At 39.4% G+C, this 27,095-nt stretch overlaps 1 protein-coding gene across 1 annotated transcript; it reads right to left on the bottom strand.

Moving 5' to 3' along the window:
- On the bottom strand, positions 1 to 23,548 carry NDUFA12 (NADH:ubiquinone oxidoreductase subunit A12). The gene is made up of 4 exons (XM_024754354.1): positions 23,371 to 23,548; positions 22,512 to 22,594; positions 18,915 to 19,002; positions 1 to 277 (listed from the first exon to the last, which is right to left on the bottom strand). Exons 1-4 carry the CDS (start codon positions 23,454 to 23,456, stop codon positions 97 to 99), a joined length of 438 nt encoding a protein of 145 aa, XP_024610122.1. The 5' UTR covers positions 23,457 to 23,548; the 3' UTR covers positions 1 to 96.
- Positions 23,549 to 27,095: the final 3,547 nt, after the last annotated feature.

Here is a 27,095-nt window from a genome sequence, read left to right as displayed (position 1 = left end):
TTAATCAAATAACTTTAATCAAGTTAACAGTAAGCAGCAGAAGTACAATTACAGGAAAAGCCCCGTATTTCACATGTAAATTGTTTTTCCTTGTCTTTACTTGTAAGGTGTTGAAGGTGGGACCCACTCCTGAATTTTCTTTCTAGTGGTGGAATAAGGTACGTATTGCTGTGGAGTGCCACTCACGTTGAATTTATGGTTTGTCCAAATGAATTTACGAGCAGTAGGTGGTTTCGTTGTTGGAGGATCATCAGTCATAGAGTGAAGCCAACGATGCCTTAAAGAGGGAAGAAAAGACAGTTATGAAGAGGCAGCATAGTGTAGTGGGAGGAGGGTTAAGAGAGCAGTTCTCGAGCTACTGTGTTGCTTGAGCTCAAATCTCAGCTCCATCACTGAACTTTTCTACACCTGGGTTTTTTCATCTGAACATTCTTACTAAGAATGGTGTAAGGATTAAATGAGACAACACACATAAAGCACCTAGAAAAATTCTTGCGCATAGTAGGTGCTCAACAAATGTCAGCTATTGCTGTTATAATTACTGTATTTCATCAAATCTAGGACATCATCCATTTTAAGATACACCATTATTTTATGTATCTCTAAGGAAGAAAAAATCCTGCTAACTAAACTATGACACTATTGATTATAACACATATCCTAATTTTACGCATAAAAATGTATTTTAGGGCTTCCCCGGTGGCGCAGTGGCTGAGAGTCCACCTGCCAATGCAGGGGACACGGGTTCATGCCCCGATCCGGGAAGATCCCACATGCCGCGGAGTGGCTGGGCCCGTGAGCCATGGCCGCTGAGCCTGCGCGTCCAGAGCCTGTGCTCCGCAACGGGAGAGGCCACAACAGTGAGAGGCCCGCGTAGAGCAAAAAACAAAAACAAAAAAAACAAATGTATTTTAGAACTGATGACGTACAGGATTACTGTTAGATGCTAGAGGCTGATTCCGGAGTTTCAGTATGCTCAGGGTACTCTGGTTCATGAAGCTCTAGCTTGAAACCTATGAGGCTCCTGCTGAAGAAGAGGGTCTCTGCATGCATCTTAAATCCAAGCTTAAGTCCGAGCACTGGAGGACATACAGTTTGTTATAATAAAATTATTAAATCACAGCCCAAAGTTTACGAGTGTTTCAGCTTCAAGTGTTCATCAAAAGATGTTTGCTTGGAGGTGCCAGAAATCTGGCCTAAAGAAGAAAGCAAGGCGTTTCCTTGGAGTATAGAGAACTTTCTCTCTAATAACAGAGAAAAGAAAGAATCAAAGTCCAAGGGACAAAGAGTAGAACTGAGCAGAAAGCCAAGCTGAATTTATATGGGAAAGGAAGGGGAGAGAGAATTCATAACAAGACTCAGAGCTCACAAGACAAAGATGACCCTATGGGAAAAGGGAATGAGGTGACAGGCACAGAATTGCAGTTCCAAGAAAAAAAAAGGGGGGGTGGAGGATCACCCAGCTACAGAGGAAGGGGCAAGTGGAGGAAGTTTCAGTAAAATAACTATGACTAAAGCTAATGAGCAAAATTTATGATACTATGTAAGTTTAAGAATATTTGCTAACAGGGCTTCCCTGGTGGCGTAGTGGTTGAGAGTCCGCCTGCCAATGCAGGCGACACGGGTTCGTGCCCTGGTCCGGGAAGATCCCACATGCCGTGCAGCGGCTGGGCCCATAAGCCATGGCCGCTGAGCCTGTGCGTCCGGAGCCTGTGCTCCGCAGCGGGAGAGGCCACAGCAGTGAGAAGCCCACGTACTGGAAAAAAAATAAAAAATAAAAAAATAAAGAATATTTGCTAACAGTAATTGATAGATATAGCTAGGTAATTGGCTAAGACCTATGAGAGTAGAGATAAAATATTATTACTGTTGCTATATTTGTGTCTAAAGATAATTATATCATGATCAGCTAACACAATAAAGAATGAAGAAGTCTGTACACACTGGGCTGGTTTCTCTCTTACATCCTCCAAAGGAAACTGGATTAGTGAAAAGTAACCTGGACCAATAAATAACTACTAACATGAGCTCTGAAACCTAGTGAGGCAGTGGTGGCGAGACAGGCTCCACGAGCTACTCGAAGGCGGGATTAGCTGTCAAAACCAAGGCTCTTATTTATCAAGGGGCTTTGTGTAAGTTCAGGCATAGAAGAAATATTTAACTTTTGCCATTTGAGTCAGCTTAAGTAACTAAAGAAGATTTGTATTCAAATAATTGCCATCAAGATTCCTGAAAGTTAAAATATTTAAGGAACCACAGTCCAAAGCTTTTATAAGCCTATTTAGTTACTTAACTGAGAGCTCATGGAGAAATAGAAAATGTTCAAGAAAACTAAAAGAGGGGAAATTCTCTGGTGGTCCAGTAGTTAGGACTCAGTGCTTTCATTGCCTGGGTTCAATACCTGGTTGGGGAACTAAGATCCTGCAAGCTGCATGGCATGGCAAGAAAGAAAGGAAAGAAAGGAAATAAAGGAAACAAAGGAAAGAAAGGAAAGAAAGAAAGAAAGAAAACTAAAAGAAATTTTTTACCACCAACACATAAAATCTGAAAATATTCATCCAGTAAGGCTAGTGGCTAGAGTTAGGGAATGACTAAACAGCAATTTATTCTCATTATGTTAGAATAAGAAACTATAAAATAAGAAAATGTTTATAGTATGCTAGGCTAATATAACCCTTCTGTTATATTATTAAATAAAGCCTAAAGAAATAATACCTTTTAGATTTCCACACCAGAGTTTTTGTAAAACAGGTTTTCATCTGGGTCATTTTTCTTCCAGTTAATTAAAGATGCTAATGGACTAAGAGTATTGTCTAGAAAACTGTGTTGAGCTGGCATCAGACCCACTTCAATTTTATATCACTGTTATTATCTTACAGGACAAAATATAAAATTATTTAAACTTGATGATAAAGTCAGCGTGACTACAAATAAGGAGACTGGCGGAAAGGCAAAAAGTTATAAATACTAAAGAGATAAATATAATGAAAATAGATTACACTTTGGAAAAAACTCAGTACTCAAATATATTCAAGTGTGTCAAAATATCTTTTTTTTAAATTAATTTATTTATTTTTGGCTGTGTTGGGTATTTGTTGCAGTATGAGGGCTTCTCATTGCAGTGGCTTCTCTTGTTGAGGAGCACGGGCTCTAGGCACATGGGCTTCAGTAGATGCGGCATGCAGGCTTCAGTAGTTGTGGCTCATGGGCTCTAGAACGCAGGCTCAGTAGTTGTGGCACATGGGCCTACTTGTTCTGTGACATGTGGGATCTTCCCGGACCGGGGCTCAAACCCGTGTCCCCTGCATTGGCAGGAGGATTCTTAACCACTGCACCACCAGGGAAGTCCTCAAAATAATATCTTTTTTTTTTTTTTTTTAGAGAGAAGGCTTGAATTTTTTTTTTAAAGAAGATGTTGGGGATAGGAGTTTATTAATTAATTAATTTATTTTTGCTGTGTTGGGTCTTCGTTTCTGTGCAAGGGCTTTCTCTAGTGGTGGCAAGCGGGGGCCACTCTTCATTGCGGTGCGCAGGCCTCTCGCTGTCGAGGGCTCTCTTGTTGCAGAGCACAAGCTCCAGACGTGCAGTCTCAGTAGTTGTGGCTCACAGGCCTAGTTGCTCCGCGGCATGTGGGATCCTCCCAGACCAGGGCTCCAACCCGTGTCCCCTGCATCAGCAGGCAGATTCTCAACCACTGCGCCACCAGGAAAGCCCTCAAAATATCTTTAATAACAAAAATATTAAATCACAATTACAACACAACTCAAATGGAAATAAATCCCGTAAGTGGCTGATCTAATTCTCAGTTATATATGAGGAAAAATTGTGGAAAGGAAGAGGAAAAGAACACTTTCCCCTTCTTTGAAAATATACTACTTCACTTAAGTTTGAGGTTGTTAGCCATTCAAAGTACAAAATGGAGCGATTTATTTGTGAAGAAAGAATTAAACAGCCTAATAGGAAATTTAAGAAATAAAAATATATACCATATAAAATATATTCTAAAAAATCACTGTAGGGACTTCCCTGGTGGCAGTGGTTAAGAATCCGCCTGCCAATGCAGGGGACATGGGTTGGATCCCTGGTCCAGGAAGATCCCACATGCCGTGGAGCAACTAAGCCCATACGCCACAACTACTGAGCCTGTGCTCTAGAGCCCACGAGCCACAACTACTGAGCCTGCGTGCCACAACTACTGAAGCCCACGCACCTAGAGCCCATGCTCTGCAACAAGAGAAGCCACGACAATGAGAAGCTCACACACTACGATGAAGAGCAGCCCCCCACTCACCACAACTAGAGAAAGCCTGCTCGCAGCAACAAAGACCTAACACAGCCAAAAATAAATAAATAAAAATTTAAGAATAAAAAATCACCACAAATGAAAACAGTCTTTAAGATGGATATTAATAACAAAGATAAAAGTTTAATTTTCCCTTTCAGAAAATTTCCAGAAATAAAATATTAACAAATAACAACCAACAACAACAAAAATATAGGCAGTTTTGAATCTTTTCCTTGGATAGTATACAGTATTAATTTTGGGAATCAAGGCTGGCGCCTATGTTCATGTTTCAGGTGGTTTCACTTAACATTACTGAGCCAAGAAATACTAAAGATTTTTCAATTTTTCAAAAAATATAATAGACTAAAAAAAAAAACCCCGCTCCAGATTTTTTGAGGTAAAAATATTCATTATACTAAAACTATTATTACTCCATCCCACTTTAGTTTACGAAACATTCTCATGCATATCACTCAGTCACTTATTTAATACTAAGTATTTCATATTTTAAAATTGTGGAAACAGAATTGAAATGACTTTCCCAAGGTCCCACAGCATGTATGTTACACACTGAGGCTTGAACACAGTTTCCCAAGGGCTGAAGAGAACATTTTGATCAGGACCTTAATTACAATTAATAGATGAAAACTGGTTGGGATTACGATAGCACTTAAATATCTGTCAAAATCCTGAGATCCATCTAACCACAGGATAAGACTGATACACCTAATGCAATAAAAACCAAAGACAGTTCATTACAAGATAGCCAACTCAAACTTTGTTAGCTCAGTAATTATTCTTTTTAATTAAATGCAATCTGAATCAAAATCTCAATAGGGTTTGACAATTATAATTCTAAGGATCAGCTGCACGTCTATCTTAAGAACATTCTGAAAACTCACAACAATCAGGAAGGCCAGTATTACCAGACATTAAAGTCACAAACATTAGAACGGTATAAAAATTGGCACAAAAATTTTGTACCAAGATTTTGGTACAAAAGTACAATAATAAAACAGAAAAAAATCCCCCAGACTAAAGGATATATAAGGTAAGTTTGGCATTTCAAATCATTGGGGAAAGTAAACATTTCTCAACAAATTATGCTAGGATAATTAATTTTGTTGAAAAAAATTATTAGGTTTCCCCAGCCATGTATCAGGATAGCTTGCAGACAGATTAATAGTGCACTGATACAAATGTGTGAATATTTATATTCATAAGATATATTGATATTTATAGAATATGAAGGACCATTTCTAAGCTTAATATCAAAGGCCAAAGCCATAAAGAAAAAAATGGTAATTTTACTACATAAAAATTGAAGTGTTTATGTACTAAAACTCTGAAAACACGATTAAAAAATAAAAGAAACAGGGAAATATTTGTAACATACAGAAAAGTAGTTCATCTATCATTACAAATCAGAAAGAAAAAGTCAAACATCCAATAGAAAAATAGATAAAAGATGTTAAAAGATAAGTCATAAAAAGAAAAAGTAAAAATGGCAAACAACAAAAAAGAAGTTTAATCAAGAAAATACAACTGAAAACAAGATATAACTTTTTACTTGCTAAACTGGCAAAGATTTTAACAAATAATAATAATACCCAGTATTTGTGAAGTTACAGAGAAATCAAACTCATATACAGGTGAATGTATTTACCCTGAGAATGTAAATTGAATGTATTTATACTGAGAATGTAAATTGAAGGTAATTTGGCAGTAGGTACCAAACACTTATACAACACGTACACTTCTGGATGCAGCAATTTTACTTGTAGGAATCTGCCATACGGAAATAAGGATGTGTGGGAACAGGCTTACATACAAGGATGCTGACCAAAGCTTTATATATAACAGTGAAAACATGGAAAGAACAAAACCAAGAATAATATAGGGAATACTTAAATAACTCAGGGCACATCCACATGACAGAATATTAAAGCCTCATTAAATATTATGTTACAGAGAATATTTTATGACTTGAGAAAATGCTCACCATATGTTAAGCTTAAAAAGCAGGTTATTTAGTTAATTTACTTAATGATACTAAATAGCATTTATAAGCCATGGGCACTGTTCTAAACACTTTACAAATACTAGCTCATTTAATTCTTAACTCTATGAGACAGATGTTATTATCCCAATTTAATAAATGAGGAAACTAGAGCACCGAGAGTCTAAATAACTTGCCCATGATAGTGATGCTAGGATTCAAAACTGGGCTACTTCTTCAAAAAGTAACCCACTTACATGAAAAACAAAAACAAGGGATACATATGCATAGGAAAAGAGGAGATGGAAAGAATATGTATCAAAATATTAACAGTATTTTATCTTGGTGTGGTAGGATAATAGGTTACTTTTATTTGCTTTGTTATTTTCTGAATTTTCTGTAATAAACATGTACTACTTTGTAAGATAAAACAAAGCTATTAGAAAGAAAAGTCCTTCTAATTCAAAACAACTAGAGATGGTTTTAAAATCCTGCTCAATTCATCTGTCATTTATTTGAGACTCTAAGTAGGTTCTTCTACTTCTAACCTCATTTCATCCCACTTTAAGCCATCACTTAAAAAAAAAAAAAAATCACTCTCTTTAAAGTACTAAATGTTTTAGTAGCAGGTAGACTGTTTCTCTCAGTCTACCTTAATGGAAATTTTTCCTACGTCAATTCCACCGCACAAACGTCATTCACTACAGTTACATAGAAAAGGTTCAAACTGTTTTTTTTAAATCTAGAAACCTCAAATTTTTCTATATGACTATCTCTAGCATATATTATATATATAACATCTTATGGAAAAACCCAAACGAACTTTTTGGCCAATCCACTGGATGGCAAAAAATAAATTGCTAACCTGTGAACACAATACAGATTTATTCTGGAAATTGGAATCAAGAGTAGTTCATTGTTCACCAAAAGTAATACATAGTCTATTTCCACACTCCAGGTATAAAATTTTCCAACAACTCATCTTTGTAAAATGTTAGAATCAGAAGCACTGAATAGTAAGGTGTTAAACAAAAGCTCAAAACAATCTTGTCTTCTGCTTATAATTAGCACATTTTAAAATTAGCACATTTTAAAAGAGAAAGGTTATAAAGTAACATTCTGTAACACAGGAATATCTACTTAAACATGCAGTTTATAGTTTCTTAGAACATAGCCTCTTATATTCTGATTTTCCGGAGCAGAAAATAAATATTAGGAAGGATCTATTTTGAAAAGAAGCTTGCAACACATTGTACTGAATAACACTCATTTTAATTCAGCTCAGAGTATTTTACACAACACCTACTACCTGAAAAAGGATAGATTAAGCAGATACATCAAGGGGAAGAAGACAATATTCTCTGGCATTGAGAGATGGCCATTTATTTAGGAAAATAATATTTTAAAAGACTATGAGATACAATTCAGTGGGACAAGGTATTAAAAAGGACGGATTGAAGTTAGAGTGGAATTTAAAGGTAAATATGAGCTTCAAATTCATACAAAAGCTACAAAAGAAGTGACAAGACATACCATTTTTGGATCAGCTACCAGAAGCAAATAAAATGACTGTATCCCAAAAGCAAAATAACAGTTGTTTCAAGTAGAACAGTATGTCCCCTTTTATTCAACAAATATTTACTGAGCAACTACCATGTGCTAGACACTGGTTTAGGCATTAGCAACACAACAGTGAACAAAGCTCTTACCATCAAGAAGTATGGTAGTTGGAGAAACAATAAGTTAAATACTATGCAATAAAATGCCAGGCAGAGATAAGTGCTACCAAGGAAAAAACGAGAGCAGGGGACGGGGACACAGTGTGAGAGAAGGACAGGGCTCTTTTAGCTAGGCAGTCTGAGCGTGAGCCATGCCACACCTGGGGAAATAGCTAGTGCAAAGTGACTGAGGTGGGAGTGTGCTCACCGCTCGAGGAAAAGCCAGCAGACCAATGTGGCTAATAAGTCAAAAGTTAGCAGGGCAGTGAACAGGGCAGTGTACGCAGACCTGGAAGGGCCAGGATCACATTCCAACTCCTTGCAGACCATGTAAGGAGTTGGAATTTTAACTCTCACCATGATGGAAAGCCAGTGGAGAGTTCTGAGCAGAGGTTTGATGTGATGTGAGTTACATTTTAAAATAATCACCCTAATCACTTAGTATGTTGGGAATACTGGTGTATTTTAAGAATGTAAGCAAACCAGTTGGGCAGTTGTAGAAGTCCAGGCAAGAGATTACTGTGGTTTGGACTGGGGTAACGGCCACAGGTATATCAGGCATGGGATATATTCAGAAAGTAAAGCAGAAAGAACATGCTGATAGGCTGGTTATTAGAGAAAGAGTTGAGGAGGACCCTTAAATTTTTGGCTTGCATAAACAAGAGTCACTTAAGGGCTTAGGGACATTTTGCTTGATAGGTTCATTAATCTACCTACACTGGGCATTTGAAGATATTTAAAAAATCAAATATATTACATTTATAAATGTGCCCTAAAATGTTTAAAAAGATGTAATTAACTAAACTTGCAAATGGAGATAACTCTTTAGGAGAATTTAATCCTTTCCATTAAAGTTTATCAAACATTCACCAAAGAACAAGAGACTATGATTGCTCTTTATCTTTCTGCAAAAATATTCAATTTACTAATCTTGTTATCCTATTTATAAATAGAACCTCAAAGCTTAAGAACAACTGTGTTTTAAAATTTGCAGCTACAGTAAATAGAATATTCATTTTAAATCCAAACTGCCATTAATCCTGTCTATATACAAAGCCCCTATGATACTAAAACACTCAAACTGACAAGTAGAATATTAAGTGAAATGGGGAAAACATCTGTGATATATTAAGTGAGGGGAGGGGGAAGAGAAACAAAATATTGTGTATAATAAAGAAATACGTATGTATACACATATATATCTATATATAGTTATTTCTAATCACAAACCTTCTTCTAAAGAAGGTGTGACCAATAAACTATAACCTGTTCTCCACACTGTGAACCTTTAAAAACATTCCTTCTCTACTCAAAAGCAGACACTCAGGTATTTGTTGAATCAGTGAACAAATGTTAACAGTGCTTATTTCTTGGCCAAGAAATTAGAGTTTATTTTTGTTTGTACCTTGTATTTCTCTGGATTTTCCAAGTTTTCTATAACAACTGTACATTTTTATAATCAGAAAACATATTTTAATGATGATTATAAGGACTGTTTTAATAGCACGGAAGATCGTTTATATTATCTACAGAAAAAGCAGAAAATAAAACTGATTATGAACACAACAACTACACAAAAATTTATTTAAAAGGACTAAAGGAAATATGCCGAATGTTGACAGTGGTTGCCTCTTAGGGATGTATATGGATTATCCCTGCCCCCTGACAGATTCTTTGAAACTTTTCTGATCTCTCCACATTTTTTTCAAGAACAGATTCCATTTAGATTTGATGAAGTTCATATTGCCAAATCCATGTGGACACTTCTCTGTCCTTATCTTACTTAACCTCTCAGCAAACATCAATAGTTAGACTTCCCATGTTTGTTGAAACGCTAACCTCTCCTGCCTTCCTTCTTACTTTGCTAGTAGCTACTATTCTTCTTTGCTGGCTTGACCTCTGTCCTGAGCTCCAGATTAATCTATCCTGCTGTTTACTTAACACAACCATTCATTTGGATTTCCGACAGGTATCTCAAACTTAGTACACCAAAAAAAGAAGCTTCTGATTCCTACCCTCCACCCTCACAACCTACCCTTCTCCCAGTCTTCCCATCTGAATGAATGGTACCACCATCTACCCAACCTCTCAAGCCCCAAACCTAAGAATCATCCTTGATTCTTCTCTGTCACCTCCAAGTAATCCTCCTCATCTGCCACCTTACTCCTCTACAAGGCTTCTAGAACATATTGTCAACTAAAAAAAAGCTGACCACAACGATGTTAAGTATCCTAAACAAATTAACCCTACAAGAGAAAAACCATTATCAATGTCACCATGGCACTGGAAAAATCTTCAAGGGCAAAATTAAGTTCTGTTAAAAAAAAAGCAAAAACTTTTTAACATATGCTGTAATTTTTTACAACAAGTACTTATGTATTACTTGAGTAATTTAAACATTAGTTTTAATAAGAAAAATTAATATATGAGGAGAGACTAGTGCACTACACGGAGGAAGGAAAGACATATTACTTAAAATGAACAGAAGGTGCCACCAAGTGGGGAAAGTACATACACAGTAAAGGAAAATCCAGGCGAGCCATGGTTTTTTTTAACTTGGTTCAAAGGATTTCAGAGTTCCAATACTCCAAACCACACACACAAAAAACTTTGTTTCGGGCTTCCCTGGTGGCGCAGTGGTTGAGAGTCCGCCTGCCGATGCAGGGGGCACGGGTTCGTGCCCCGGTCCGAGAAGATCCCACATGCCGCGGAGCGGCTGGGCCCGTGAGCCATGGCCGCTGAGCCTGCGCGTCCGGAGCCTGTGCTCCGCAACGGGAGAGGCCACAACAGTGAGAGGCCCGTACCGCAAAAAAAAAAAAAAAAAAAAAAAAAAAAAAAGTGGTATAAAATAGTACTTGTAATCTACTGAAATACTTTGAGTATTCTGTTCAATCAAGTTAAATAAGAAGAAATTAAAATCTCATTGCTGACCCCATAAATGAAGAAATTGAAGGGACTATAACAAAGAAAAATAACAGACACTAAGTTATAGCATAGTATTAGTCTACCAGTTAGTATTCATTAAAGTGACTATGAACTCCAAGAGAGGATCATATATTTTGTTCACTACTATGAATATATAAACCCATCAATGCCTGACACATAGTGGGGTGCTCAATAAATATTCATTTAATGGAATGAACTATATGTAAGCTGGGTGCTGTGCTACGTTCTAGGCAATAATTTTAAAAAATTTTTTATTTTCAAGGTTTGTGTAGCTCCCCTGCCCATCCCAGACATTTGCACCATGAATACTTTTTGTTTATCTATTGGTAGACCTAACAGCCTTACCGACTGCTGACACATTCAAAGAAAATGAAAGCCTTGAGACAAAACAGACAAACCCACAAGATTTCTAATGTTCCCACAAGATCAGGGAATGTTACGTGAGCCACAGAAGTTCATTAAAGATATTCCCTTGTTCTACCAAAAACACTGATGGCTCTGAAGAGAAAGCCTTCCCCAGGTGAGACTATGTAGCTACTGAACAGACTCAAAGACCATCATAGGCCACACTGGGCACCAGAAAACTCAGAAGGACAGAGGACAGGAACCACAGCTTGCCAGCTGGGAAGCATCAGGTGTTCCTCTCACTGGGAGACTCTGCAGTAGTTCATGCAGGTGACAGCCCACCTAGCCATCCAGGAGCTATTTTCTTTGACTCCCTAGATGACACAGCACAGGCTCAAGGGAGATGAGAGCCACATCAGGCAGGTGCAGGAGCTGCCCTGACTTAAAAGCTTCATGTCCACAAAAGCTAACATCTCTACTAACAACAACTCTATGGGCATGGCTTCAGGATTGCTATTGCCACAAGGGCCAAGCTAGTTCTAAGAGCAGCAAGACAGGGAAGCCCAAACATAGCTAACTCATCAGGCATTTATAAATCCTCTCAATCTAGATGCAGTTTACCAGTCAGGAATCAGTTTTATCCAGCAATGATTGATACAATCTCATCTGGTTTCCAGGGTAACACTTAACTGAAGATCAGATTCTCTCAAACCTTTTACAGATGATTTACGAACACTGCACACTACACTAGGTGAAATCTCATTTCAAGTCCCATCTCTAGCACCAACCTCTATTCTGACCTCTGGACTAGTGTTTTCAACTGTCTACCCACCACGTTCACTTGGTTGTCTAACAGGCATCTTGGAGAGAACTCTTGATTACCCCTTCCATTCTGCTTCCCCCATACTGCCTGCTCTTCCTCTTCTCAGTAAATGTGCCACAAATAGTTCAGGCCAAAAACATTGAAGTTACCCTCTTCTCTCAAAATCCAAACCATCAGCAAATCCTGTTGAGTCCATCTTACTTCAAAATATGTCTCTGCGGTAGGCAGCCTCTAAGATAGCCTCCAATGACGACATCCTCCTGGTGTTCACACCCTTGTGTAATCCCCTCTCGAGTATGGGCTAGACTTACTGACTCATTTCTAACAAACAGAATACAGCAGCAGCGTGGGATGTCGCTTCTGAGATTAGGTTTAAAAAGACTGTGGCTTCCATCCAGGGTGCTCTCTGTCATTTACTTTCAGATTGTAACTCTGGGAAAGCCAGCTGTCATGTCATGAGGTGGCCTTGTGGAGAGGCCCACATGAGTGTTCTCGGAAGCAAGTTTCCTGAGGTCTGTCTGCAGACATGTGAATGAGTTTGGCAGTGGATCCTTCCAAATTCAAACCTCGAGATGACTGCAGCCCCAGATGATATCTTCTTTGTAGGCTTGTGAGATTCTAATCCAGAGGCATCCAGCTAAGCTGTACTCAAATTCCTTACCCACAGAAATGGTGAGATAATGTTTATTGTTTTAAACTAAATTTTAAAAATCTATTACACAGTAGTGGACAACTGATACAATTTCAAATCTCACAACCTACATTACTGACACCTTATCCAACTTCCATCATCTCTGGATGCAGCTGGCCCAGACAACTACATAAATAGTTCCCTAAGTAATCAGCCTACTTCCACAAGGCTCCCTTCCTCTATTCACAGCAATCACAGAGATGCTTTAAACATTTAAATCAGAGTCCAAGAGCCATTAGGTGGGGCCAATCAAGGTAGGCATCTGTCTTTGCTTGGCATGGGGGGTGCCATGAGGTGTGTGGCAACAGCCCAGTAAGGTGACAGAGCCTGAATGGGGAGAGAAGGGCAGCCACATGGGGGAAGGGGTGTGGCAAGCTGACTTGGGGTGCTGGAGGCAAAGTGAGGTGAGAAGGGAGGCCAGTGGTGGGGAGGTGGGAAGGCAGCAATGGGAACTCTGTTACCTACAGTGGAATTCATCAAATAAGTAACTCCATTAAATAAAAGAGAAACAGATACATATACAGAAAAGGAGAAAACAAGAACATAACCTGCAGTGTTGGACTGGATTCAGTGGCATTGCTGTCAACTTATGGTTTTCAATATATAAGGTGAAAAAGAGAGATACAGAAATAGAAATGTACACACACAATCATTACAGCCATCTGAGCTTGTCCACTGAGATGTCCCAACAGAAATGAACATACCTTGCACTCAGATATTAGTTTCTAAATACTATTCTCTACTGAAAAATAGCAAGTAAGAAAATAAAACAAACACAGGGCTCCTCAGAGAAATGGCTGTTTTTATGGGTGGGGCAGGGAAAATATAAGATGAACCTGGAATACCTTTTGTCAGAAAGCAAGAAAGTGCTCCAAGAATGAGGGGGATATTTCAAAAGGACCCCAAATGCAGACTGAAAGAGTTCCCACTGGTCAAACTGAGTTCAATTTGAGCAATAAAATAACAAATTATAGTAATGGATTACAACACATTGATTAAAATGACAGTTCATATTGATATAAATAAAGTTTGACGAGTAACTGGATAGTTGCATAACCTCAAAGTATCTCCCCACAAAATGCCAATTAACTGTAAAGGGAAAATGAATAACTTTAGAATGGAGAAATCTGGCACACACACCCTAATCAAGTGATAGAAATTTTCAGTAACGAGACAAATCAAAACTAGATGCCATTTAATAGAACGCAACAAGAAGAATCTGACATTGCTTCTGTGACATTCCTGCCAAAGATGCATAGCCTCCATCTAGTCATGAGGAAACACTGCAAATCTATACCGAGGGACATGCTACAACACAACTGGCCTGTAATTTTCCAAAGTGTTACGATCATAAAAATCAAGGAAAAGCTGAGGAACCAAACCACGGTGAAAGAAGCTAGAGAGAAATGAGGTCCACATAAAATGCATGACCAGATTCCCTTGCTATAAAGACACTGCTGGGACAACTGATGAAACTTGAAGAGGGTCTGATGATTAGACAGCAGTGGTATATCACTGTTAATTTCCTAACTTCGATGGTTATATTGTGGCTATGTAGAAGAATGTCCTTGGCTGTAGGAATTACACTCTAAAGTATTCAGCCATGATATGACATCATTTTCGCAACTCTGAAATGATTCAAATACTTGTAACTTTTCAAAAAGTTTGAGATTTTCCCCAATTTAAAAAAAATTGTAAAACAGATCACATCCTACCCCTAACCTTCCAGTGACTTCCAGAGAACTTTAGAAAAAAAGCCAATGGATCAAGCCACGGTTTACAAGATCTACATGTAGATGTAGCTATTGAAAGCCCTAGCTATTTCTCCTACCTTATTTCCTGACATCTTCCCCTCACTCATTCCATTCCAGCCAAACTGGCCATATTGCTGTTCTATGAATACAAGCAATACATCTCAAACACACAGGACTTTTGCACTGGTGGTTTCTGCTGCTTGGAGCTCTTCATCCCCCACCCCCCATTCCTCCCCTCTTCAAATGTCAGTCCCTCAAACAAACCTTCCCTAACGCCTATATAAAACAGCCACCTCCCCTACAAGAGAGGGCCACTGCTCTTTATCCCTTTATGAATTCCTTGCATTTACTGTTGCCTAAAATATATAACACATTTGTTTTTCTGCTTCCCTTCATGAGAGCAAGGACTTTGTTTTACTCACTGTTGTATCTCCAGTGCCCAAAATAGTTCTTGGCACCTGGTAGGTACACAATAATTATGTAAATAAATAAAGATGACAAATTGTATTTGTAATTCATTACTCTATATGTAAGATAATACCTGGCTCTCTATAAAAGATAAATCAACCCAACTTCAAATGTATTCATGGATCAAATCAAAGTAAGGTTAGAATTCTACAATGTATTGCACTCACTCAGCAAAGGGGGTTCTGAGACACAAACAGCTGAGCTTATCCAAACCACTTCTCCCTACAGAGACTCATCACAAGCCTTTAAGCTTCCCTTACAAGCAAGGGTCATCAAAGGTACTCAGACCTTAGGAGGCTCCACTCCACAAAGAAACTCAGCTTTGTATCCTCAACTGCCCTCAGGCATCACCCCAGCAGGTGATGTTACCTTCTACAGCTTTCAGCTTCTTATTTTATGTGATCTCAGATCTTATATATAAAAGGACTTGCTTGGCTGCATAGCACTTTTATCATTTCAGATTTTTAACTATTTAATAATTTAAAATGTGTTTCAGCCCACATAATTTTCCCTCCCCCAGCCCCCAATCTAGATGGGTGCTTTGAAGGAGATGGCCATCAGTCTGAACATGACAGCCCACAGGCCTTCCACACACTCTTAGGACCAACTCCTCCCCCAAAACAACCAAACAAATGAAAACTAGCAGGATACCTCGCCTCCTAAAGCCAACACTCCACTTTGAGATCTTGGTCTCAAACAGTGCCAACGTATATACAGAATGCCCCTTCGAGAAAGCAGACAGCTCCAAACCTAAAATCACAGCTCCTCAGATTTTAACAGACCATAGGTTATTATTTCCCATTAAAAAGAGCACAAAAATCCAGCCTCAAATGTAACATCAGTGCTGCTTTCTCATGTTAAGAGCCAATGAGTTTTATTAAAGACAGAATCCAATACTGTGGTCTTCAAACTACATCACCGGGCTTCCCTGGTGGTGCAGTGGTTGAGAATCTGCCTGCTAATGCAGGGGACACGGGTTCGAGCCCGGGTCTGGGGGAGGATCCTACATGCCGCGGAGCAACTAGGCCCGTGAGCCACAACTACTGAGCCTGCGCATCTGGAGGCTGTGCTCCGCAACAAGAGAGGCTGCAATAGTGAGAGGCCCGCGCACCACGATGAAGAGTGGCCCCCGCTTGCCACAACTAGAGAAAGCCCTCGCACAGAAACGAAGACGCAACACAGCAAAAATACATAAATTAATTAATAAACTCCTACTCCCAACATCTTAAAAAAAAAAACATACGCCCTTTAAAAAAAAACTACATCACCGACATGAGTATGAGTAAATGCTTCTAATTAGTCCAAGTAGTGGACCAGAGGTAGGCGAAATCTTACAAACATATTTTGCTTAGCTCACATACTATTTTAAAAAATTATTCTGTCCAATCAAGTAGCCTATTCAATTTATCCTTTTAATTTAATTTTTATAGATTTAATTAATTAATCATTATTTATTTTGGCTGTGTTGCGTCTTCGTTGCTGCGCGCAGGCTTCCTCCAGCTGCAGCGAGTGGGGGCTACTCTTTGTTGCGGTGCACGTTCTTCTCATTGCGGTGGCTTCTCTTACTGCAGAGCACAGGCTCTAGGCGCGTGGGCTTCAGTAGTTGTGGCACGCAGGCTAAGTAGTTGTGGCTTGGGGGCTCTAGATCGCAGGCTCAGTAGCTGTGGCACACAGGCTTAGCTGCTCCGTAGCATGTGGTATCTGCCTGGACCAGGGCTTGAACCCATGTCCCCTGCATTGGCAGGTGGATTCTTAAGCCCAGCCTATTCAATTTAAATAAAATAAATTCACTTCCTTAGTTGCATTACCCACATTTCAAAGTGTTCTGGGCCACGTGGGGTTGGTGGCTACCCTATTGGACAGCACAGATATAGAACATTTCCATCATCACGGTAAGTGCTATTGGACAGTGCTGTATTTAAACTGACAAATTCTTTAAAATAAACATTTAAAAACAAGTCTCACAAAGAAATACAGATTTCTACTTTCTCTTGAAAAATCATATCTAGGAACCCTTGGCTGAATTCTCACCTGATGGAACTGGAGAGAGTGAACAGGGCTGCTGCCCTCTTTGATGGCGTATGTGCTTTTCAGTTCAATACGGTCCCCAATAGCCCCAACTGTCTCACATCCGTACTTCCCTCACTTATGTTACATGCCTGGATTTCTACTTGAGCCTTCAGAATGAAAGTGAATACTCTGAGATTATCCTAGTTTCTACTCAATAGAACACAAAACTATTTCTGACGATCAAGTTCAACTAAAATAAAATATCACAGCTAACCTGATACTTATTTTTAGTTTTTTTGTGTGAGATTTTCTAGACCAACTAGAAAGGCTCTCTAGAGTTTAAATGTGTATCAATCAACAACCTGTGAAATAGATATAAATACTTGCTTTGAAATAGTTTATTAAAAATTTGGTAATTCAAGTAAGAGCATTTAAAATTTCATTTCAAAATAGGCATATTAAAAATCACAGTTTTTACAGACCTAAGGAATCTGGGGGCTCTCAATTTACAGATGAGAAATCCAAGCTCCAGAGAGGTTAAGGAATTAATGCTTTAAGTCAAACTGCCAAATAAGATCAGAGCCAGAGTTCTTTGAGCCTTTCTCTTCACTATGGCCAGGTGATACTACAGCACACTGTTTTCCCTCAAAGACAGACACACTATTAATACATCCCAACATATAATATGATTGGTGACACCCCTCCATCAAGAGATAGTCTGTAACCTCTCTGGCTGAACATGGGCAGAGTTTTCTAATTGCCTTGACCAAGGGAATGCGGACTCAATACTGGATGATTTCCAAGACTAAGTCCGATAAGGCCACATGGCTTCTGCCTGGTCTCAGAGCATTTGCCTGAGCAGGCTCAGGCTACCGGAGGGTGTTCCAGTCCAACACCCCAGCCGTGCCCCCAGCTAAACAGCCAGCACCAACTGCCAGACACCGAGTGAACACACCTTCAGACCGTTGCCAGAGCTGCTCCAGGTCTTTGCTCAAACCCTCCAACCCCCACCTCTGGCAGGAGTGTCCTTGCTCAAAACCTGCCACCCCCCTCCACCTCACCCCTGCCTCTAGCAGGAGAGAATACGAACCCTTCAGTTAAAGGGTCCAGAGATAAGAAAGGAAGCTACAACCAAAAACCCAGATGGAACCAGATGGCACCAGCCAATGAATCTGACCTCCAACAGACCCAGAGTCTGATTATACATTGATTTTTTTCTACATTAGCATATTATATGACACACCTACTGGCAGCCATGACCAGACATTAAAGACCAAAAAAGGATCAAAAGGGAGTGGCACCCCACACCCTGAGGTTGCGGGGAGCCCTGCCCTTCCCAGTAGACTAATGCATATGCCTCCCTATCACTAGCCTCACTCCTCCTCCCTTTGTCTTTACTCTATAAAATTAAATCCCTCTTGCCACCTGGGCAAGAAGTTGATCTGTGAACATAGTTTCCACTTCTCCATTCTTTGGCCACTGAGTAAAGCTTGCGCTGTGTCCATCTAAATCAGGGTCCATAGGACATGATTCAGTAACAATATGATTCTACTATCCAGCCTTTGAGTCTTCCTCTTGAAGGCTCAGACATCCTGGAGCAGAGATAAGCCATCCCTGATGTGGCTTGTCTGAATTCCTGACCCACAAAAACTATGAAATAAATACTTATTGTTGTTTTAAGGTACTAAGTTTTAGGGTAACTAGTCATGCAGCCATCGCAAATTGGGACAGATGTTTTCAGAACAACATTAACTTAAGAATAAGTTAACTTAAGAATTAACTTAAGAATAACTTAAGAATAGATATACAACAAATATTTGTGTAATGAAACAAATACTGCCAAGTGAAATAAAATAAAATGTTGATATAGCTCACCATTCAGGGGGCACCATGCTTCCATCCACATCCCAGAATGTGTTTTTGCCATTCATTTCAGTAGTATATATAACCCATCGGTGACGGCCTGGATGGAAAGATCAAAATGTAGTTTAGAGAGATGTGAGGAAATAAAAACAACCTTTTTAAAAAATTATAATTGTGTAACATCAAAGAAGACAACCTTTTTTATTAAGAAAAGACTTTTATATGCTCTTACATAAGAGAAATGTTAGAGAACTAGAGCCCTGGGTGTATTACTGAAGGGAAACTCCAGCAAGTGTATGGCAAGCTTTTATCAACAACCTAGTGGCCGCCTCAGCAAAACCCCTGCATGGGGACTGAGACTCACTCTGTGGGTAGGGCTCAGCCCTTCCATGGTGGAGAACCCTTACTTCTCCCCCAGCTCCCCCTCCAAGGGGGTATCGGAGAGGGAAGGGGAGGGAATATGTTTCCAGCTGTTCTGGGTATTCAGGAGAAAAAGTACTCCTCCCAAGACTGGGGCAGGAGAAATGTAGTCACAGCAATCACACTTGAATTATATGTTTCCATATAAATATTTTTAAACATACCACGAGATCCTTTCGGAAATTGGTGATTATTACATAATAAGCAAACACTATATATGGTGGTTAGATCAGCACATCTCATGTTATCAAAACAGTATACTGCACTCTTTAAAAAATTTCTGTGAAATAGTTGAGAGCATAACCACAATTTACAAAACTGTTAGGCAAAGACCTGGATTTTAATGAAGACTGTCACTTTTTCTTTTTTTTAATTTTTATTGTGGTATAGTTGATTTAATGTTGTGTTAGTTTCAGGTGTACAACAAAGTGAATCACTTATACGTATATCCACTCTTTTTTAGGTTCTTTTCCCATATAGGCCATTACAGAGTACTGAGTAGAGTTCCCTGCACTATACAAGACTGTCACTTATTATCAGTGTATGTTAGGCAAGTTTTATGAGGCTCAGTCTCTTTACCTATTAAAAGTGTATGATTAGGGCTTCCCTGGTGGCGCAGTGGTTGAGAATCTGCCTGCCAATGTGTGGGACATGGGTTCGAGCCCCGGTCAGGGAAGATCCCACATGTTGCGGAGCACCGAGGCTCATGCGTCACAACTACTGAGCCTGCGCTCTACAGCCTGCATGCCACAACTACTGAGCCCACGTGCTACAACTACTGAAGCCCACGCGCCTAGAGCCTGTGCTCCGCAACAAAAGAAGCCACCACAATGAGAAGCCTGTGCATTGCAACGAAGAGTAGCCCCCATTCGCCGCAACTAGAGAAAGCCTGTACACAGCAACGAAGACCCAATGCAGCCAAAAATAAATAAATAAAATAAATAATTTTTTTTTAAAAAGTGGATGATTATACCTACATCTTAAGGTTGCTATGAAAATTAAATATCACACACATGCAACTAGTTCAGTACTGGGCACGTAAGTACATAATACACATTAATTCGTTCCATCTCTTCTTCACTGCCTTCATCCCCACAGAGGGAATACAGAATTCATCCCTGTAATGAATTTTAAGCCAATAAGCAAAACGTAATCTGCATTTACAGAGTTTTCCTAGGTAAACATATAATCAAAAAATATCGACTAATACTATTTAAACATGAACTTATCTATTAAAGAGATTGAAAAGATTTCAGCCAGGATTTTTTTCTTTTTTTTTTTTTTTTTAATTATTATTATTACTTTTTGATGTGGACCACATTTTTTAGTCTTTTTTGAATTTGTTACAATATTGCTTCTGTTTTACATTTGGGTTTTTTAGCAGTGAGGCATGTGGGATCTTAGCTCCCCGACCAGGGATTTTTTTAGCACTGAGGTATGTGGGATCTTAGCTCCCCGACCAGGGATCGAACTCACACCCCCTGCATTGGAAGGTGAGGTCTTAACCACTGGACCACCAGGGAAGTCCCTGGGATTTGTTTCTTTTATGGGAGAAACCCATCTTGAGAATAAGAAACTAAAAGTAAACTATAATCTTATGAGGCAGGGGAATATGAAGGCAGATGGAGGAAACCTTGGGAAAGGTTTCATAGAGTTAGGCCATAATGACAGAGCTGGGCTTCAACAATCTCATTTTATATATATATATGTATATCTATATAAATTTTAAATGTGTGTACTCAGACTCAGCAATACCACTTATAGGAATTTATTTTTAGAATATTTAAACAAGTGAATGCAGACACAGTTACAAGCAAGTTCACTGCAGCACTGTCTCTAATAATAAAAAGTTGAAGGCAATGTAAATGTCTACCAATAGTAAACTGTTTGATAAAATAATGGTTCTTCCATACAGTGGAATAGTGTTGCTATTGAAAAGAATGGTGTGGGGGACTTCCCTGGTGGCACAGCAGTTAAGAATCCACCTGCCAATGCAGGGGACACAGCTTCCAGCCCTGGTCCGGGAAGATCCCACATGCCGCGGAGCCACTAAGCCTGTGCACCACAACTACTGAGCCTGCACTCTAGAGCCCGCGAGTCACAACTACTGAGTCCACGGGCCACAATTACTGAAGCCCGCGTGCCTAGAGTCCATGCTCCACAAGAGAAGCCACCGCAATGAGAAGCCTGTGCACCGCAATGAAGAGTAACCCCCGCTCGCCACAACTAGAGAAAGCCCATGTGCAGCAACGAAGACCCAAAGCAGCCAAAAATAAATAAATAAATTTATTTTTTAAAAAAAGCATATATTTTCTCCCTGTGAGGATATCAAACATTGTTCTGCAACTAGAGTTTTTCATGTTACACATATCTTTGATATATTTCTATACAACAAAGTATTCTAAAAAATGTACAATTCATCAGTATCCAATTGATGCACAACGAATGTGGCTTTTAGAATTTACTACTAAAACAATGCTGGAATGGGTGTCTTTGTTTTGCAGGAATATTTGAGGTGAATTCCTAGAAGTGTTGGGACAAAAGATATGTGCAATGTAAATTTTAACAAAATTTACCAACTGTCCTCCAAAAGGACTATGTTAATCTATATATTCTTATGGCATTTCCCCAGTTGGAATTTAGCAGATTGGCAAATACTTCAAAATTTGATAGGTGAGAAAAGATAACGCTGTTTTTTGAGCTGCATTTCTGTAATTACAAGTGAGGATGAGAGGCATAATCAGTAGTCTGTAATTACAATATACACATTACTATATATAAAACAGATAACCAAAAAGGACCTACTGTATAGCATAGATATCTATACTCAATATGTTGTAATAACCTATAATGGAAGAGAATATAAAAAAAGGAATTAAAAAAGTGAAACACTTTGCTGTACACCTGAAACTAACACAACATTGTAAATCAACTATATTTCAATAAAAAAAAAAAAAAATTTTTTAAATAACGTATTCTTCTTTAAAAAAAAGTGAAGATGAGCACGTTTTCATGCCCTTGTTGGTCATTTAGTTTTCTTTTCCTGTGAATTATCTTTTTCTTTTTTCTATTGAGTTCTTCATCCTTTTACAAGTACTTTGTAAAAGTTCCTTGTACATTAAAGAAAACAAAGTCAAATCAAATCCCAATCTCATTCCCATTATTTATACCAAAAAATACTGAACTCACCAAAAAACTGCTTGTTGTCTTCGTAGTATTTGCTTCCATATTTGTCTTCCCCCACTAATGTGCCAACCCTCACATCATTTGCCCTGGGAATGTCCAAAAGAAAACAGACATTTTAGGAAGACTGTTCATAACAAACACATAAAGTGAGAATACCAACTTTCACAAACATAGGCAGCTGTGCCAGCTAGAAAAATGAGGAGGTGCTGGGTATGGTCACTGGTTGTATACTTCTAGCGTTCATCCCCAGATTCACGGCCACTCATTGTCAGAGAATCAGCTTTCAGGTAAGAGCTCTAGAATCCCTGCTCTTGTCCTAGTACCATTACAGCACAAGAAAAGAGAAACTGACCTAACTGATGTGCCTAAAGTACACTAAATAGATAGATGCAATATCGTCAAATTACAAGACTACTTTTATCTACTATCCCTAGGCCATGAGGCAATGGAGTTAGCAAAAAACTTCAGGAAATCTGGAAGTTCAAGTATTTCACTGTGCTCACCTCGCTCAACTCCTTACAGTACAGGGAAGGCAAGTGAAGGCCAGCGAAGGAGGAAAAAAAAAACTTTCCCAAGGTCACGCAGTGAGTGTTTGGCAATGCTCACTGCTCTCCAGGAAGCAGAGCTGGGGTGCAGCCCATATGCTCTCGCCTCCACGTCATGGCTCTGTCTCTAGAGCCGGCTTTGGTCCTGTCTCCGGGAGACGCCTAGACAGAGACTTCGGCCCGGGGGAAGCGGGCAAAGGCTGTCCTTGAGAAAAGCTGCGTATTCTCCAAGGTGACCCAAGCCCAGGCCACTTTCCAAGAAACCAGCCAGCGCAAGTCCAGCCCCAGAGGCCATGAGCATGGCTCTGGCCGCTTACCTGAAGAAAACCCGTAGATAGCCGCGGAGGCCGCCGTGTCCGCTGACCTGCTCCAGCCCGCGCTTCAGGACCTGCAGCAACTCCATCTCGTCCCGCAGGCCCCGCCTCTCTGGCGCGCTGCGGAAAACCCACCGGGGGGAAGCGGCCACTCAGCAGCAGGGAGCCGACCACAGAAGGTTCCCTCGCACGCGCAGCACGCGGAAGTGGTTTTGCGCATGCGCAGGTCTGGAGCGCGCGGGTCTGGAGCTCCCCCGTCAGGCCTCTTCCCGCTTTCCAGAAAAGGTGCGGTTTGTTGATTTCCCTCCGAAGCAAAATTTTCAGAGATTGCATTTAGAAGGCAGGACATGCAGTGGAAAGCTCACCTAAATTAGGCTTTCCCAGGTGAAGGTTCCTCCTTTGGGGACCTCAGTTTCCTTATCTAAAGTGATTGCCTGACTACTCCAAAAATCCTTTCTAGAGCCAAGATTCTTTGGAAACAAGATACCATTAAGGAATTCAATATTAAGCACGAAATGATACTGCACATTCAGAAGTAAGCACATTCGACACCAGCGTTGTGGTAGGCGACTGAGGAGGAGGAATAGAAAAGTACGAGATTAAATATCTACTCTCAAGTATTTAATGATTTAGTTGCAAGTTTAAAATTAAAAATTTAGATATTTAAATTGTATTCGAAAAATAATCCATGCATATTTAAATTTTTTTAACAATAAAGGGAATGAAATGAACGCTATTATTTATAATTCTCTAGCAGCTAACTTTACAACTTTAAATATGCTTTAAAACCTATATTTCTTGATCCATCAGTTTGGAAGTCTCTGATTGCCAACTATTTGAGATGAGAAACTTAGCACATGGTCACTTCCTTCACCTCATCCCATCCTTTGCTCTTCCAGACTCGTCTACCATATCATTTCTTTAAAAAGGTCAAGATTTATATTCTAATCCATCTGAAAGTTTTCATAATTGTCTAAAGAGTTTTATAAATTGAAACACAACATTATTTCTTGAGAGGACCAAGAAATAAGACTGGACCTAGAGAAGAGATGTAATTTTATGGTACTAAATCTTCAACCCCAAAAGAAAAACCTCCAAATATTAGGATCAAATTTTCTTTTCTTAGATTCTATCAGTTGCTCAAAATCCAATGTCACATTGGAATTTATTTTATGTTGAACTGTGGCTTGTTTTCCTGTTCAAAAAAACCTCTATCTGAATTATTCCAATATATATCTAAGAACTGTTTTAAAAACATAACCATATTACCATTATCTCACCTCAAAAAGTTAATAATTTCTTAATATAAAATATCCTCTGAGGAGGGTCAAATTTCCCCAATCGTTTCATAATTTTTTTAGTTTGTCCAAGTAAGGTCCGTATGTTGATTTTCTTTTAAATTTCTCTTTTTTTTCAAAAATTTCTCTTAATGTATGGGATTCCCTTATTGTCCACCCCCTTTTTTTGTCTTTCCAATTTATTTGACAAAGAAACTGGTAATTTCTCCTGTAGAGTTTCCACTTTTTGGATTTTGTTGATTGTGTCCCTGTGTTCCTCTATCCCCTGTATTCCATATGTTAGTAATTAAACCTAGGTGCTTGACAAAATTTGAATTCTTTTTTTTAATATATACATTTATTTATTTATTTTGGCTGCATTGGGTCTTCGTTGCTGCGTGGGGGCTTTCTCTAGTTGCGGCGAGCAGGGGCTACTCTTCTTTGCATGGGCTTTTCGTTGCAGGCTTCTCGTTGCGGAACACGGGCTCTAGGCATGCGGGCTTCAGTAGTTGTGGCTCACAGGCTTCCGTAGTTGTGGCTCACAGGCTTCAGTACTTGTGGCTCGCGGGCTGTAGAGCGCAGGTTCAGTAGTTGTGGCTCATGGCCTTAGTTGCTCCGTGGCATGTGGGATCTTCCTGGACCAGGGCTCGAACCCGTGTGCCCTGCATTGGCAGGTGGATTCTTAACCACTGCGCCACCAGGGAAGCCCTGGGTTCTTTTTTTAGTTGTTAAGTACATTTTCATAGGTGATGATATCCTTCTATTAAGAAGTACACAGGGTGTCTGCTTGTTTCATTTCCTGTGATTGTAGCAGCCACTGCTGAGCATTGCCTAAATAATTTCATTCCTTCTTTATTAGATACAAATCTATGAAGAGAAAACCCCTCAACTGTTTGGTTCCTGAAATACAGTTCATACAGGAAAGGCAGGAAAGATGCATGATTCTCTCCCTTATTTAACAGTTTTCAAAATTACAATTTGGTTTCCTAGCATCTTTGAGGGGTGTGTGTGTGAGTGTGGCAAAAAACACAGAACATAAAATTTACCACCTTGATTGTCTTTAAGTATACAATACAGTAGTGTTAACTATGTACACACTGTTGTGCAACAGATCTCTATTTTTCGTCTTGCAAAACTGAAACTCTGTGCCCATAGAACAATACTCCCCTTCCCCTCTACCCCCAACCCCCAGCAACCACCGTTCTACTTTCTAAGTGTTTGATACCTGCTATAAATGGAATCATGTAGGGCTTGTCTTTTTGCAACTGGCTTAAGTTTCATCCACGTTGTATCATGTGACAGGATTTCCTTTTTAAGGCTGAATAATATTCCACTGTGTGTACATATCACATTTTCTTTATCCATTCATCTTTTGATGGGTGTTTTTAGTTGCTTCTACCTCTTGGCTATGGCAAATAATGCTGCAATGAACATGGGAGTGCAAATATCTCTTCTAGATCCTGTTTTCAATTCCCTGGGATATATACCCAGAAGTGTGTGTGTGTGTGTGTGTGTGTACCCATATATACACACACATCACATATGCTGGATCATGTAGTAATTCTTTTATTTTTTTAAGAAGCTCCACAGTTTTCCATAATGGCTGCACCATGTTACATTTCTATCAACCATGCAGAAGAGTTCCAATTTTTCCACGTCTTCACCAACACTTGTTATTTTCTGTTTTTTTATTGATAGTGGCCATCCTAATGGGTATAAGGTGATATCTTACTGTGGCTTTGATTTGCATTTCCCTGATGATGAACGATGTTGAGTACCTTCTTATATGCTTGAGGCCATTTGTATTTCTTCTTTGGAGCAATGTTTATTCAAATTCTTTGCTCCCTAAAAAAATTTTTGTTGTTGTTCTTGGTGGTGGTGGTGACTTGTAGGATTTCTTATATATTATGGATATTAACCCCTTATCAGATACATGGTTTGCAAATATTTTCTCTCATTCTGTAGGTTGCCTTCTCACTGTTGTACTTTGCTGTGCAGAAGTTTCTAAGTTTGATATAGTCCCATATTTGTCTATTTTTGCTTTTGTTGCCTCTGCTTTTGGTGTCATACCCATGAAATTATTGCCAAATCCAATGTCATGAAGATTTTCCCATAAGTTTTCTTCTAGGAGTTTTATAGTTTTCTGTCTTATGTATAGTCTTTCATTGACTTCGATTTTTTTTTTTTGTGGTACGCAGGCCTCTCACTGTTGTGGCCTCTCCCGTTGCAGAGCACAGGCTCCAGACGCGCAGGCTCAGTGGCCATGGCTCACGGGCCCAGCCGCTCCGCGGCATGTGGGATCTTCCCAGCCTGGGCACAAACCCGTGTCCCCTGCATCGTCAGGAGGACTCTCAACCACTGCGCCACCAGGGAAGCCCCCAGAGTGATTTTTATATTTGGTGTAAGGTAAGGGTTCAACTTCATTCCTTTGCTTGTGGATATCCAGTTTTC

Source organism: Neophocaena asiaeorientalis, unplaced genomic scaffold, assembly GCF_003031525.2.
Source record: "Neophocaena asiaeorientalis asiaeorientalis breed wild unplaced genomic scaffold, Neophocaena_asiaeorientalis_V1.1 scaffold92, whole genome shotgun sequence".
Taxonomy (NCBI): Eukaryota; Metazoa; Chordata; class Mammalia; order Artiodactyla; family Phocoenidae; genus Neophocaena; species Neophocaena asiaeorientalis.
This window is presented reverse-complemented; position numbering and strand designations above follow the sequence as displayed.